Below are 17,262 nucleotides of genomic sequence, written 5' to 3' on the forward strand. Positions count from 1 at the left end.
AGCCATGATGGCTACCTCTGCTATTGGAGACAGTGTGCCTCTGAGTACCAGTTGTTGGGATACACAACTGGGGAGAGTCCTGTTGCACTCATGTCCTGCTTGCAACCAGTTACCTGGTTGGACACTGGACTAGATGGGCCTTTGGTCTGATCCAGCTGGTTTCTGTTCTTATGTCCACTGTTTCTGAAGGTGGAAGGTGTCCTCTGTTTGAAGGGTTGCCCAGTCCAAGTCCAGTTTAAAGATCAAAAGCCCTAAGAAGAAAGACCAGGGTCCTTGAAGTTGTCCATCAATACTTAGCCCCTGGACAGCAGACTGAGCAGACGCACAGGTCACATGGCCACTATGGGTGAGATGTATCATATTTCTCTTTAAATTATAGTCATTAGTTCTAAACCTGCATTAATTTGAATGAGTGTATGTGTCAGAGGCTGGACTGAGGAGGAAAGGTGGGGGCCGCCCCCCTTCTCCTGAATCTTCCTGAGAACAGGAGGACAGTGTAGATTTAGAACAGTGGTTTGCAGAACTATGGTTCAGAGGCTGTAGAGGGGAGAAGCTGGGAAATATTGGGAGAGGAACAGCAGGAAGAAGAAACATCAGGGGAGAGACAGCTGACAGACTTAGTGTCCTTGGACAGCATTCCTGACCCTCCCTCTCCCAGGACCAGGCAAGCATTGAGGGTAGTAGAACAGAAGGCTCAGAGGCAGAAAGTTCAGATTAGCTGTTGCAAGGGTGATGTAGAATAGGAGAGATGGAGGGGGTGGGACTTTACTTGGAGCAACAAAATTATTTTAGGGAGGCTGCATTCCTTTCTCTCTCTCTCTCTCTCTCTCTCTCTCTCTCTCTCTCTTGGTGAACTATGGAATAAATTACTTGGTAAGAACTACTCTTGTTTATCTGCTTACTGGCTGCCACCGGGGGGAGGGATTGGATTCCCTGAAGCCTGATAGTATATATGTATGTCCTCTTTTGTCATCCGTTTTGGTGATTTCCTCTTTTTTTGGCATTGCGCAAGTGACCACTCCAAAATCAGCGGTAGGGTTGCCTCTGGAATGCTGCATGCAGTTTTGGTCATCCCATTTTAAAGGGGATTTCATAGAGTTGGAAAAGGTGCAGAAGCAGGCAAACAAACCCATGGACTGGAACCAACGAGGCTTTCATTTGGCTAAAGTGTTTGGGGACTTTTTAGCTTAGCGGAAAAAAATACAGCTAAGAAGAGACTTGATAGAAGAATATATGATTATGCATGGAGTGGAGAAAGAGGAGAGGGAGAATTTTCCTTCCTCTCTTATAGGACTAGCATTTGCCACTTAATGGCATAATTCTCCGCATTGTGTGTGCATGGTCCTGAAAGCACTGTTGATGTAAGCACACTCTGCACATGCGCAGATATTCCAGGACTGAGCGTTCATGCTGGAAACATAACCCAAGGCTGTGCTCTGCTGAGATGAGGCTCAAATTAAAACCTTGCCCTTGGCATCATGCCATGCCTCCAAGGAATGGTCAGAACTGAGCCCTTGTGAAATTGCTTTGACGACTGGCTGAAAACGTATACAATAAATCAGAGTGCTTGTGATGAAGCACAAAAAGACATCATTTACAGCCCTTGGATACAGTCGAGGAAAAGGCAGGCTTACTTTCCTACAAGGCAGTGGGACAAGTGCAAGCTCAAGAGAGCTTAAATGCCTGATCCTTTCTATGTGAAAACGGCTAAGTGGGGAGATTTACTCTGAAAGAAGTCCCATTAAGTTCAGGAAGGCTTGCTTCCAGCTGTTTGGCAACAAGCAGTCCAGCAGGGAGATGGGGAACAAGGTTTAATCTACTTTCACGACAGCTGATAAGTGTGAGCGTTTATTTTTAAAGCATTATGAACCAGTATCATGGAGAGGAACTGTGTAAACAGCACCCAGTCCAGTGCCTAGTTCATCATCCAGCTAGGAATATTTACTTACCGCATTTTTATCTCACCTCTTCTCTCAAGACCTAGTGACAATGCACTTGGTTTTCTCCCCCCACCCCATTTTATCCTTATTACACCCCTATGAGGTAGGTTAGGCTAAGAGTTTATGAATAAGGTCACTCAGATACATAACCTGACAACGCATGTCCTCTAGCTGAATCAAGATGGACACTTTGGAATCAGGACTGCAAAGAAAATGGTGTCAAACACGCCCCCCCCCATTTCATATATTTCATAATACTGGAAGCCTCACTGAATTAATCAGGAACCAAATTTTAATCTACAATTAAAGTGTTAGTTGTTTGAAGCATACAAATTTAAAATTGCAGCCCTAATTGCAGCCCATTCACACACCATACAAAAGTAAGAATTGTTTTCAGTTGTTAATAATAGGAAGCACAAATGACTCATGCATTCTTCACCAATTGAAAACGTCCGAAGACACTCTAAGGGGCAATAGATAAAACAGCTTGCGCAGAGCAATCATTTTGCTTCTCACCTGGCATAAATAAGGCCACTGATCCAGTCATCACTATCAACTAAGAGATGGTCTCTATGGAAACCAAGGGGAAATATCTATCACACCTATCAGTCACCCATTTAATGGTTGTGTCAAGGACCCTTCCCAGCTCCTGAGGGGGATCTTTCAAGACCCTTCAACCTTCTAACATGAAAAAATGTGTAATCATTGCTCATTTGTGTTGCAGGTAAATAAGACATTTCTCCACAGGGAAGTGCTTGTTTTGGAGATGTCACAAATCCTCCAGCATTCCATCAGCAATATATTGTTCATGGGAAATTGTGATTCATTCTGCTAGCTAGCAAGACTATTGCAGTTTGGCATGCTATGTGGAGCGCAATTGCATAAGGATGCTAGAGACATCCATTTGATAATGTTGGTGATGAGTGTCATAACTTCCCTGCAGAATTATGGGGAGTACCTCTGGGCTCCACAACCATAGGACAGCTGCTTCTCACCTTCCTTCCTGCCACAGGCATCCTTCCAGAAACGGCGCATAAAGAGCCATACTACATGGCTTAAACAATTGTACTGGACGGGGAGAAGAAGAAGAAGAGTTTGGATTTGACTACCCGAAGGAGTCTCAAAGCAGCTAACATTCTCCTTTCCCTTCCTCCCCCACAACAAACACTCTGTGAGGTGAGTGGGGCTGAGAGACTTCAAAGAAGTGTGACTGGCCCAAGGTCACCCAGCAGCTGCATGTGGAGGAGCAGAGACGTGAACCCAGTTCCCCAGATTACGAGTCTAGCACTCTTAACCACTACACCACAGAGGTCATTTACCTGTTCTGGGTGGGATTGCCCTCCCTCCGAAGGAGCAGGTACACAGTCTGAGGGTACTGTTTGGTTCATCTCTGTCACTAGCAGCCCAAGTGACCTCGGTAGTCAGAAGTTTTTTACCAGCTCAGATAATACACCAGCGGTAACCGTTCCTGGACCCCAACAACCTGACCACAGTGGTCCATTCCTTGGTAACCTCAAGGCACTTTGGGTGGGGCTGTCATTGTATCTGGCCTGCAAGCTACAACTAGTGCAGAATGTAGGAGCCGGACTGCTCATAGTGCAGAATGTCGCAGCTGACAACATGCTATTCCAATGCTGGGACCTCTACACTAGTTGCTAGTTTGCTTCTGGATCATGTTCAAAGTGCAAGTTAATGCACAAAGTCCTAAGCAACTTGGGTCCAAAGTACCTTAAGGGAAATCTGATCACTTACAATCCACCTTGACCATTGAGATCCTCTGATGGAGTATGTCCCTGAGGTTTGATTGGCCTTCACTAGGGACTGAGCCTCAGTTTGGCAGGCTCTGACTTCTGGAACTCCCTGCCTGGAGAGGTTTGGCAAGAAACATCCCTCCCTTCTTTCACATGTTTTTTGAAAACTATATTGTTTAGATGGGCCTTTGCAATATGAATTTTCTATTTTTAACCAAGCAGTATTTATTGATGTTTAAAGTGTTGGTATGATTTTTTTGTTGATTTTATTATTATATTTTGCATACTACCTCAATATGTTTTTTTAAATGAAAGTGTGGAATAGAAATATATAAATAAAATAAATGCACCATCCATTCTTTTCATAGTGCTTTTTTGTGTGTGTGGAGATTTTGCTCTCTGAATAAACTTCTGTTTCTTGTAGTGTGCTTCTAGCAGTGAGGAGAGTTGAGTGCCTGTTGTTTCAGAACTCCCGTAAGCCAATTTTCTACACTCTGCGATGCATGTGTGTAAAATGCTTAGCTGGTACCCTTTTAATATCTCCCCCACTAGAAACAGAGAAAGAAGAAATCTAGCAAAACATCATCTCCCCGCAAACCAATTTCCCAGTTGGTGCTTATAGTAGCAGGACCGTGATTCCTCCTTGGCAGGAAGACTTGTGGTGTGGCCTGTTTCCAGACCACAGAGCACCTACTGAATAATAAAAAAGCCTCTCATTTTAGTCTACAACGTTTCTTCCACTTCTCCATCAGAATCTGATTTTCTGAGCCCATCAGGAGACCCATCTTGAGACATTGCCCACCTCTGCTTTAGTTTACCATATTATATTTTGGTGAACATGCACAACATCTGAGACACAGCTAATAAATAAATCAGGTTTATTTGGAAAGGAATATAGATCTATATTAATGCAAGTTGTGAGACACCTGAAAATAATAGAGAAGGTTGCCATGGCACTAGAGACCAAGCAATACTGTATTTTACATTTGCGAGGGAAGGAGGGTTCAGAATCATGGAATCACAGAACAGTAGAGTTTGTAGGGACCCCAAAAGTCACCTAGTTTAAACCCCTGCAATACATAAGATGGGGGATATTTGTCTGTTAGGGGCTACTACCCTTAAGCCTCTGTTACCAGTCAGACGGCAGAGGGAATATTCATTCAGCATCAGCAGAACTTGCAACGTTAAACAGTGTACACACAGCACTATTTACATATATACAGAATATGAGGTATAGTAAAACACAGGAGGTGTCAAATATTCAAGGGCTGGTACAACGTATCAATCCACGTTGTCTACAGTGTCAACACTACTAAGACTGAAGTTCCCCCTCGTTGCATTCAATCACATACACTCACGCGCACACACACTACAATGCATACCCATGTCTGAGGTATTTTTTTTCTTAAAATGTCTGTTTTTAGTGCACACAGTTGCGTCAGCACTCTGAATTAGCAAAGGTGAAGTGAGAAGAAAGAAGAGAGCTATGGGCAGAGGACCTCCACATGGGGACAAGAGGGAGAATTAAGAAGAGATGGGCCTGGTGTCCCATTCTTAAACCTGTGGCAGCTCCCTGTTCATGGTGAATGGGTAGCCAACTTCTGCAGTACGTCCGAGGCATGCAAAACCCCATGTTCTGCTCAGATAAACATGTCCATTATGAGCAGAGAGCTGTCATGGGTCTAAGCAGGGAAAGGAGCCACTGCTAAAAGGGTGTGTTTGTGTCCTGTCATCATGCAGTGGTTCTGAGTGAAATTTCCCTCCTCTTTACAAAGATCCTCCAGGTCTCAAGAGCCACTTGGGTGCTAGATTTTAAAACAGGGCTTGAGTGACAGACAGGTCTCATTTGGACATGACTATTTTTCTTGCTATGAACAGATGGCTTTGACAGAAGCAAAACCATGGGTTTTATGCTGTTTTTTCTTTTTTTTAAAAAGAGAGAGATGTTTTACCATCTTAAAAGAAAACCCCATTTGCACACACTCATTCAGTACACCGGTGACCCCGCTTCAGCGAATGTGATTTAGAAGACAGTCACATCCTAAACTAAACTTCACACCTTATATATTTTTGTGATCCTGTGAACAAGATCCTGTTATGATAACATTTTCCAGACATTTGAACACTAGGAACACTGGGGCCAGTTGCAGGTCAGTCCTAATCATGCCAACTTGGAAGTAATAATCATTTTACTTCTCCGAATTTTATGCTGTAGTTCTTTAGCCAGATAAAATGAAAATGCATATATTAGGGGACAGCATGAGCAAAATCACATACGTTTGTGAAAATAACTGACAAATACATGTTAAATTTGGGGAAGTGCCTGCAAAAATGTATATACTGGGCAGAAAAACAATAATTTAGGCAAAATACACAGTACAATGAGGGTGAATTTTCATGAGGCCTATTTTTTAAAAAATGTTTGCAAACTGATGAGAAAATGTGGAGAACTGAACATAAGACTGGAAATATGAGAAGCAGAGAGAAACTGAAATGGACAGACTCATCCATTGCTACCTGGGAGTCAGATTGAAATCAGTGGTGCTTACTTCTGAGTAGGCATGCATCAGCCTTGTTAGTGTAAAAAAAGCGGGTGTTGGCCACTGGATAGATCATACCCACGGTGGTTGTATACAGTGGAGTATAGAACAGACACATTATAAGATAATTGGAATGGGAGGCAGGTGGGATTTGTAAATAGGAAATAGTAAAGTGTCCCATATATATATAGTTCTTTCAAAGAACAGAAAATTGAATGAAGCAAAATCACATGAAGCTGTCAGATGTGCTGGTTTTTTTTTTACAGTACAACAATTTTAGTTACTGTACACATTATGTAACTGGAAAACAGTTGGCATTTCCAGATCATACTTGCTGATTAGCTCACATTTCAGTTAAAACAGACAGTCTGCCATCTGGCTGTTGCTTGAGAAACAAAAACAAAGTTAAAGCTCTAATACAAAAGCGACATTTGCATTGACACTATGAAGAATTGCCACTGCCACAAAAAAAGTGCATTTCTCCCCACAACTTCCAAATGTTCAAACCTTCTTCTGACCTGACAAATCCAGAGATCCATGCCTTTCTTTTATATATACAGTTGTCTTGAAAGTCACCACAGAACCAAGACAGGACACTGAATCATGGGTCTTATTTCTGAAGAGACCTGGAGGAAAACAATGGCACATGTTCATCTTCTCACCAAAGATGGCCTACTGCTTGATGAGAACTCAGCACTCCTACATGGGGCAGGCCAGACCCATCTTGCACTAACTCCTTGTATAATGCTGAGCTCCAGCCTTCTTCACACGCCCCGTTTATCCAAAGAAGAGAACACCAAATAGAAAAGTAGTTTTTAAAAAGAAGAAGGAACAAGTCACAGGTGCTGGGCATGGCAGTCACCTGCCAGGCAGCTTCAAGTATTTACAATATTTAAGTCACTTCTTTACACAAATGGTGCGGTACTTTTGACGAAGTGGTTTCAAGCACTGCTCTCATGAGTGCTTGCTACTGTCATCACCTGTAGCTCCCAAGTCCATTAGGAACTTGCTCCCGTCAGCCATTTTCTTTAAGGCACTGCACGTAGTGTATAGGCTCCATCTCAGCAGAGCTTTCTTCACTGAATAGTGCATTTTTCCCTTTCTCTCGTTTGCCCTTCTCTGAGGACTTTGGATTTGATGTATTTCAGGTCGCTGTTGACACTGGGTCGGCGAGCAAAGGGGGAGATCATGCCATAGGCATCTGTCTCTTTGACCCTGTGCATCCTGAAGGATTTTTGGTGGAAGGTGTCCCCATACTGGACAGAGATCTTCCTGTGGAGGGCGGGACTCATCTCGTGGGGCAGCTTGGCCATGCTGAAAAGAACATAGAACATCTCGTTGACGTTGGTGTTCTTCTTGGCCGAGACTTCAAAGTAAGCACAGTTCTCATCGCTAGAGACCAGCTTCTCTGCTTCCTCAGAACGAACTTTGCGGTAGAGTTCACCATGATCGTTTTTGTTGCCACAGATCACCATGGGAAGGTCGCCTGTTTCCTTGGTCTTGTTCTTCAGGCAGGATTTGACTTCAAGGATCTGCTGCTGGAGCCTCTTGACCTCATCAAAGGACTCTCTGCTATCCAAACTGAACACTAAGATGAAAACGTCTCCTGCAATGTTTCAAGAGGGGGAAACAAATTAAGCCAATCCATTACAACCTCTCTTAGAAAAAATAATATAAAAGTCGTACACAGCAAGGGATTTGTTTATCCCAGCTATATTAAGAACATGAGAAGATCCTGTAGGATCACACCGGTAGCCCATCTAGCCCAACATACTGCTCCCAAAGTGGCCAACCAGATCATTATGAGAAGCAGGACCTGGGTGCGAGAGCACTTCCCCTCCCTGATGTTTCAACCAACTGGTATTCAGAAGCATACTTCCTCACTCTGTGATATAACCAAACATATGGTCTAACCAAAACATTTAGAGAACCTGTGTTTGGATAAAAGGAATGCTATTTACAGAGCTTTCATTGTAAAGAATGGAATTTATTAAGATGACATGGATTTTTAGCAAAATAATGTTTTATAACAGCATACTGACAGGTCTATCAAACTTTTGCATGTGTGCCAAAATCCTCCTCCTGCCCCCCCCCCCTTTGCTGGGATCGCATGGCTGTGGCAAGATCTTGCCAGAACCCAGAAGCCTCCATAGCCATATCTCCTTGCTTCTCTGGCAGTGGGGGTGGGGCAGCGGGGAGCACACCTGCAAAGGTGCTCCTTGGATTCTGCTGCCTGAGGCGGCTGCCTCAGTTTGCCTCATGGATGGGCCGATCCTAGCATGATTTCATTTTCTGGATACCTGGTTTTTCTTACAGTTTTGACCTGACCAGACTCATTTCTGTTCTCAGTGGAATACTAAGGTGGGCCCAGAGAGTTATTATATCTCACTCAGTGTTTTACATGTTCTATAGAGGAGGCATAGAGACACCCAATAAAAAATCACCCCATGAGACCATATTCCACATTGTGGGTGAACGCAGATGGCTCTCCAAAGAGGGAGCAATTGGCAAGGGGTCCTCTTTCATTGAATTAAAGAATACCCCAGTTTATTTCAATTGATTCTGCACTTTTGGCTCTCAGCCACACCTGTAAAACAAAATATTAGGGAATCAACAACTAGGAGCAAAAAGAGCCATTCTAGGAGAACAGTCAGAGGGCTCATATACAGCCAGTGAGATATTATTATTATTACTACCCCTTTGAGCTACAGACTCCCAAGCCATATCAGACACTTCTCCAGAAACTTATTTCAGTTAAGAGTTCCTTGCCATGTAGCACAGGAGCCCTTTGTTCAGGAAACCCAAACCCAAACCGTTCTTGGGCATAGGGAGGTGGCTGAATTCTGTGGATCCCAGCTGGCAACTCCTTGGAGATGGGAATACAAAGATAACATGAGCCAAACCTTGCAAACAGGCATTGCAAGCACCCGGGACTGATTTGAACCCCTGCCTCTCCTTCCCCAAACTGATGTGCATTGACTTGGGTCTACTAGGAAGAGCCCCTGGTAACCCCCTCCTCTCACACACACTCACACGTCTAACCTGTGAGTATGGAAAGTCTCCTCATGGCAGGGAACGGATGGTTCCCAGATGTGTCCAAGATGTCTAGCTGATACATATCACCCCGGATGTTGTAGACTTTGCGATGGAAATCCTCAATCGTGGGTGTGTACTGGTCCTCAAAGCGGCCATTGAGAAACCGCGAGACGATGGAGCTCTTGCCCACCCTGGAGGCTCCAAGGACAACCATGCGGTAGGAGTTTTTGGCTGGCACGTTCAAGGTGCAGTTCCCACTGGACATAGTCTTCATCATTGCTTAGATCTGCACAGATATAAAAAAAAGATAAGGTTTTATCGTCAGCATGAAAAAATCAACACCAGGAACACCAACCAGGAACTACAAATCCCGTCATAGCTGTCTATTGGCCATGCTGATGGGAGTTGTAGTCTGGGTTAGGAAAGACTGAGCTACAGCAAACTAGGAAATGGCTACAGAAATATACACAAGCCAGCAGAATAACAGAAGAGTAGGTCGCCTACACCCGGGGAAGCTGTTTTGTTGTGTTAAAAAAGAATGGATTTTCTAAGTATGGAAGCTCAACAGGGAAAACATAGAATCAGAGTTGGAAAGGACCACAGGGATAATCTAGTTTAACCCCCTGCAATGCAGGAATCAACATTTTGCCCAATGTGGGGCTTGAACCCACAGCCCTGAGATTAAGAGTCTCATGCTCTACTGACTGGGCTATCCCAGCTGATGAGTAGGTAGGTGTGTTTTGTTCATGGTGTCATTTAAATGCCCTATAAAAAGCGAGTGAGTGAACTGTGATTATTCCACAGCAATTGCCTGCGTGCAATCGGCCATTGTCTTATCTCTTGCAATTCATAAACAGAGGGTCCCAGATGAGAAAACAAATGAGAGAATGGTTACATAAACAGAGCGTAAGCATGCCAGTCATTGAAAACTACAGGGACTCTTGAGACTCCAAACATATCTTTCATTCACCAAACCTGTTGCATGACAAAAAGGAGAATTAAAGCATAGTACCTCATAAAGCAAGGGACACAGGTGGCGCTGTGGGTTAAACCACAGAGCCTAGGGCTTGCCGATCAGAAGGTTTGAATCCCTGTGATGGGGTGAGCTCCCGTTGCTTGGTCCCTGCTCCTGCCAACCTAGCAGTTTGAAAGCACACCAGTGCAAGTAGATAAATAGGTACCACTCTGGCAGGAAGGTAAACAGAGTTTCCGTGCACTGCTCTGGTTTGCCAGAAGTGGCTTAGTCATGCTGGCCACATGACCCGGAAGCTGTACGCCAGCTCCCTCGGCCAATAAAGCGAGATGAGCACCGCAACCCCAGAGTCATCCGTGACCGGACCTAATGGTCAGGGGTCCCTTTACCTTTACCCCATAAAGCAGGGGTGGGGAACCTGGGGATTACAACACCCATCATCCCTGGCCACTGGCCATGCTGGTTGGGTCTGATGGCAGCTGAAGTCCAGCAACCGCTAGAGGGTCACAGGTTTTCTACTACGGTAATAAAGAAATGTTACAAGGTATGTTTGCTTTGATTTCTAGGAACCTTATTCAAGAGGATTTGTTTTACTATCTGCTTCAGCCAGTGGTGGCCGGTCCTCATTAGTACAGAAGGCCCAGAAGCCAAGAGTAGGTGGAGCCAGAGCGAGTGACAGGCAGAGCCAACTAATTCCTGCTTTGTCCCATCCTCCTCCCTGCTGAGTCCTACAAGGGCATCCCTGAGACTAAGCAGCAGCAGCAGGAGGAGGACAGGCAGTTTTGGCCCCCGGCACCAGTTGTAAATAGGAAGGCAGGTGGGCTGCAGGAGTTGGCTGAGGGCAGACTGAGGTTTTTGGGACAGTGCCCCAATCTCTCTAAGAAACCAGCCTCCCTGGTTATAGCAAGCATAGCCAGAGGCAGATAAAAAATACGGGAACACACACACACATTGCATCTTATAGACTGAAAAATTTATTGTTGCTTAAGCTTATGTAGACTACAGCCAACTTTATCAGTTGCCTGGATCTGGAAGATATAGATTTCTATATGATATAGAGGGAGGGGGGAACTGTAAACAATGCAGCAACAAGGCAAAACTCAGAGAAAGATGTTATGAAAGACAAAGTGGGTTCTCAATGTGCTATTTAGTTTATGTACTCTTTATGCAATGTTGCATTTCAAATGACATATAGCTATAGCTATAGATATATCTGTTTAAGAACACCAGAGGAGCCCTCCTGGATCAGAACAAAGGCTCATCGGCTTCTTATTTCACAGTGACCATCCATATGCCCATGGGAAGCTCCAAATCAGGGTCACCCTTGCTTATTTCCCAAGCCATCTTTTAAAACATCCCGACTAATTTTCTAACCTGTGGAAATATCAAAAGTGAAATAGTAAAACCGTTGTCACGGCTGACAAAAGAAGCCTTGGGGCATATCTCTTGGACAAAAAAATATGAACCAGTGCCCCTATGAGCATTGTTCTAGGACCCCGAAGGAGGATGGAGCATTATTTTGTCATGTGAATTGAGAGTCACATCTGTTCCTCTGCTCACTTTTGCCTCTGGCTGCATCCACCACCAACATGCAGCTCCAGGTGTGTTGCCCATAGGGCAGTACAGCCTTCAAACTGAGCAAGCTTCCCCAACCCTGCCCTAGTTCTTCCAAAGATGATCTTTCATCTTACACTAGGGCAGGGAGAGGGAAACTTGTGGGGGTTTTTTTAGATATTGTTGCGCCCCAGCTCCCCTCAGCTGTAGCCAGCAGAGCCAGGAATGACGGGATTTGTAATCCAACAGCATCCGGATAATTTCGCACCCCTGCACTAGGGTTATAGTCCTATGCACACTTATAATGCAATCAGAAACATGTCTACTCGGAAGTAAATCCTACTGATTGCAATGGGGTTTACTTGCAGGTAAACAGGATTAGGATTGCAGCCTCTGTTGTAAAGCCCACTGAACTCAGTGGGGTTCACCTCTGAATAAAAGTGCTTTGGATCCCCCAGTAAATAACTTCATTGTGTTTTCCCACTATGAAGTTTGGTGTTCTTCATGTCAGGGTGCTTTATCTCTGTGTTTGGATGTCATGCAGAGAGTTTTTGTCCCACATTTAAGCCGAGGATGTTGTATGACCTAGATAGTGAAGTCTAATAAATCACAGGTCCACTTAAAAAGCATTATCGGCCATTGAATCAGCCCAGTTGTAGCAATTAATTGATTAATGCTTTGCGCCCTGTTTAAAACACAATCCCCTCCATTTATTGTGTTGCAATGAAAACATCTATATATTTATTATCTATCTATCTATCATCTATCTATCTATCTATCTATCTATCTATCTATCTATCATCTATCTATCTATCATCTATCATCATCTATCTATCTATCATCATCTATCTCTATCATCTATCATCTATCTATCTATCATCTATCTATCTATCTATCTATATCTATCTATCTATCTATCTATCTATCTATCATCTATCTATCTATCATCTATCATCTATCATCTATCTATCTATCATCTATCTCTATCATCTATCTATCTATCTATCTATCTATCTATCTATCTATCTATCTATCTATCTATCTATCTATCATCTATCTCTATCTATCTATCTATCTATCTATCTATCTATCTATCTATCTATCTATCTATCATCTATCTATCTATCTATCTATCTATCTATCTATCTATCATCTATCTATCTATATCAACTATCATCTATCTATATATTTATCTAGTTATCTATTTATCTATCATCTACCACCTATCTATCTATAACTATCTATCTCTGTCTGTCTGTCTGTCTGTCTGTCTGTCTGTCTGTCTGTCTAATGGTGCTTAATATCATAATCAGCTGTTTATAGTCCATCTTGACAGATTTGGACATCCCACTATTACACACACACATTAATACTTGTATGTTGTATTGGCAATAATATTTTTTCTTTCCCATGCAGATTTAGTCTTTTACATAACCCTCCCCCAAACAAGCCCCCTTTTCAGCATTCCACTGCAACCTCATCTTAAAGAGGTGGGAAGCAAAGCAAAGGCAGTTTGAATGTCTTGCCCAAGGTCAAGCAAGTGGCACTGGTACTTGGTACTCAAACTCCTTCCCCACCTTCATTAAACTCTAATTTATTACCTTAGTAGAGGTATTTACTTTACTATTTATTATTACATATATCCCCTCAATAGCTCACTCGGTAGAGCATGAGACTCTTAATGTCAGGGTCATGAATTTGAGCCCCACACTGGGCAAAAGATTCCTGCATTGCAGGAGGCTGGACCCTCAAGGGTGGGGTACAAATAATAAAATTTATATTTATTATTATTACTATTACAATTCTATGATTCTCTGTATATCTCACCTTTCCTTCAAGCAGTTCATGGGGGAATATATTCAGTCCTCTCCTCTCCATAATATACTCACAACAACCTTGTGAGGTGGGGGACTAGCCCAAGGCAAGCTTCATGTCTGAATGTGGCTTTGAACCCTAGTCTCCCAGGCCCCAGTCTGATGCTGCAACCACTAAACCACATTGGTTCTCTTGGTATAGGCACTCCTCAACAAGTGGAGGTGCAGAGCTACAGAAGTAAACGGAGACATTGGGTTGCATCCAGCTAATTTAAACTCTGAATGGACTCACGGAAATGAATGAACCTAAGTTAGCCATAGCCATTAATTCCCCCCCCCCCTCTAAGTAGAAACTAGCATGGGATGCAACGGGTAGCTTTTCAGTAGAGCACCCAGATTGTAGTCTTATTCGTATTGCTTTATGACGCTTTTGTTGCAATCTGGTTCCATTTGCCCAGATATTGATTCTGAAAGGGCTTCTAAGCATTCCATCTGTTAGCTTTTTAGCTTAGTGCATGGAGGTCCACTTTGATTCCTGCAGCCACCGTTCTTCTAATTGCCTCTGAAATTCCAAAGCAAAGTGAAGCCGTTGTCTTTCATGCACCACACAGACTCTCTCTCTTCCCTTCTCCGTGTTGCTGCAGCTTTTCTGACTCACCAAAATCACCTTTATTGTCTCACAGAACACCCCTCAGGGTGTGTGTGTGTGTGTGTGTGCGCGCGCGTGCATGTGCACACCCACCCAAACGGTACATTATAAAAAACGAACAAGGATGTCTTGCCCATTTACTAGTTATGAGATATAGATAGATAGATGATAGATAGATAGGCTTTTTAATATCAGGTTCATGCTATTTAAGTCCATCACTAATTTAAGGGTATCATATTAGCCCATCCTTACATCCACATGTTGAATGTTAGCACTTTCTCTCAAGGAACTACTCCAGCTAGTTTTCTAACAGCATATCATCATCATCTGCTTGATAAAAGACACAGAGTGAACAAATGATGACAGTAAGGTCACTCCACAAGCCAGCTGGTGGCTTGTCTTTGCCAACTTCCCCGTCCCTTTTCTGGAGCCTCTTGGCTATGCATTTCTAATGTAAAAGCATCAGTGGGTCCTAAACTGGTATCTTTCCCAGTCACATCCCATCCCTATGGAGCAGCTGAGATTGAAATGCCATGTCTCGTACGGCTCAGTTCTTAAACACACTCATCCCCTTTCCCCCAGTCCTGCATATGCAAGGTAGGCACCAGGGAGAACACATAAAGATGACCCAGGTATAGAGAAATGAGATGGTGACGGACAGACAACCTGCATCAGAAACCTGTTTTGGGGGGCTTTCTAACCTATTTCTTTTCTTTTCTGTCTTGGTGCTTGCCCCAGAGCATCTAAAGCAGACAAAACTGCTACACAGCATCCGCAGGGTATATAATGGCAAGCTTCAGTTCCCTCACACTTTATTTACTGTCCTTTCATGCTCAAAAGACAGGGAAAAAAGAAGAGAAAAGATCACAAGAAACAATGCAGAATAACTAGCTCTGCTCTCGGCTACAAAGTCCCTCAACCCCTTTCCCTTTAAAAAACCCATCTAGACACTGTTGCTTGGAGATATTATTCTACACATCTAGCTACAAAGCTCCTTCATTTACCTTTCTCTTTCTTTGGAAGGGAAATACTCGCTCCTCTTGCAGTCAGCAGCGTTGGCTCAGCGGACTGAATCAGCAGCAGCAGCAGCAGCAGCAACTGCTGCTTGTAGTTCTTGAAGCTGATGCTTTCTGCCCAAACCTCCCGTTCTGTCACTCCTGTATTCTAGAGAGGGAAGGACAACTTCAGCGCTTCAGCAGCTGTTCCCACACACAGAGAGAGTCTTTGCTGAATCAGAAGACACACATGGCTCAAAGTTTGTTCTTCGAAAACCAGCAGTTGCCTTGTTTTCATCTGGGCTCTTGAGGAGAGATGTTTGTGTGTGTGTATCCTCTCTTTTTCTCTTTCTTCCCACTGCTCTCAGTTTACTCCAAAACAGAGCTGGCAGCCTCCTCCTCAAGCTTGCACAGTTGTTTGTCTTGTAACTTGAAATTCAGATAACTCATTTGGAGAAGGAGAGGGGACTCTGGTGCGACATCTATCCTTTGGAACGGGTGAGTGCATCTCCCAGGCCTATATGTTCCTTCTTGCACAGCTTCAAGGCAGGAAAGAGAAATGGATAAAAGGCAAGAGAGATTATGATGATGATGATGGATTGATAAATCAATAAATAGAAAATTCCCTTTAAAATCAGCCTTTGATGGTTTTTGGAAGAATAAGCAAGAGATTTTCTTTCCAAAAGCTAAGCACTCTTTTATGCTTTTCACTACTCAAGTGACTTTATGTGTGTGTGTATTCTCCCTCTCTCCCTCTCTCTATAGCTCTCCCTGCCTCTCTCCTTCATTCGGCAGCTGGTAAATTTCTGGTAAGTTTCTTTTTGTAGATTTCACAGTTAACTGAATCACTGTTCCCCTGAAATCAATGGGAAAGCTGCCAAGGGCCGGGGGGAGGGGGCAGTGGACAGTTCCGTAGAAAGTGCAGGAGGAAACTTTCATTGAAAACAAAGTCTTTACAGATTTGGGTTTGTTATTTTCTCCTTGTTTATTCCAAAAGATAGGAGCTCTGGGTTGGAGGAGTGTAGTAATGATTTCACAATCCAAATGGAGACTCACGCTCCCCAACCCCACAGAGTCATTGAGCAAACCAGCACCTGAGTGAGAGACTGCTTTTTTTTGGATACCCTAAAAATGCATAAACCTTTCAAAACGGCATATATCTTTCTTCCAGTGTTTTTTGCTAGAAGGAAGCTGCTCAACCTAATAAGGACATTCTGCGTTGCTGTAGATATCTGTGATTGCTCTTTTGAGGCAGATAATCTCCTCCTGCAATGTTTAGCTGCTGTTAGGTATTCATCACATTGCTGGCTGATTAACTCTGACCCAAGAGCTGGATTAGATTGAGGGTGGCAAATGGTGTGGGACTTCGTTCCCAGTGTCGGCTTTCTTGCGACAAATCCACACAACTCATTATCATCAAAGGATGGACCTTGATCTTATGGTGCAAGAAGTGCCTGTCTCTGAGATAACTGAATGTCTCTGGAAACCTTCAAAGGCATTTGCTCACTAATCCGACTTTGTTTGGCTCCCTCTTTAACCATTTACCTTAGTACCATGGTTGGTCACTCACCTTCAGTAAAGACATATGTGTTATGTGTCCCATGTTATCATATCTGGGAAGGGGAGACATGGTCTGTCCAACACTGTCGCTGGAGGCTCAGATGACCTTGGCATCTAGGAGTGCCAGCATTGTGCTATGACCCTTTCTTGGACAGATATGATTTGTCTGCTGTACTCCACACTCTGGTAACTTCCAGATTGAAGTACCATATTGCCCCAAATATAAGCCACACTCCCCCCCCCCCAATTCAGACCCTGAAAAGTTAAAGTGTGGCTTGCATTCGAGACCTTATGCCACCAGCAAAGCGGCGCAGCTCCCCCTCCCCAGAGAGCAGCCTGGGAGCATGGGGCAACAGTGCGCAGCACACACGCCGCTCCCAAGCCTCCCCCGAGCCACCGGAAAGAAGGGGGAAGGGTGGAAGGCCGCCGGCAAAGTGGAGTGGCTCCCCC

The 17,262-nt window shown here is 43.8% G+C and overlaps 1 protein-coding gene across 1 annotated transcript; it reads right to left on the reverse strand.

The window, feature by feature from the left end:
* Positions 1–4,552: 4,552 nt before the first annotated feature.
* RASD2 (RASD family member 2) lies at positions 4,553–16,019 on the reverse strand. The gene is made up of 3 exons (XM_028747013.2): positions 15,262–16,019; positions 9,274–9,553; positions 4,553–7,837 (listed from the first exon to the last, which is right to left on the reverse strand). Exons 2-3 carry the CDS (start codon positions 9,542–9,544, stop codon positions 7,308–7,310), a joined length of 801 nt encoding a protein of 266 aa, XP_028602846.1. The 5' UTR covers positions 9,545–9,553; positions 15,262–16,019; the 3' UTR covers positions 4,553–7,307.
* Between the last annotated feature and the right edge of the window lie 1,243 nt (positions 16,020–17,262).

This window comes from Podarcis muralis, chromosome 10 (assembly GCF_964188315.1).
Source record: "Podarcis muralis chromosome 10, rPodMur119.hap1.1, whole genome shotgun sequence".
NCBI classification, from domain to species: domain Eukaryota; kingdom Metazoa; phylum Chordata; class Lepidosauria; order Squamata; family Lacertidae; genus Podarcis; species Podarcis muralis.

Bases quoted from the DNA above. Each gene is read 5' to 3' on its own strand.
- RASD2 (XM_028747013.2), bottom strand. From the start codon at position 9,544: ATGATGAAGACTATGTCCAGTGGGAACTGCACCTTGAACGTGCCAGCC. The intron at 7,838-9,273 runs GTTAGACGTGTG...GAAACATTGCAG, and splicing joins GAGACTTTCCATACTCACAG to GAGACGTTTTCATCTTAGTG.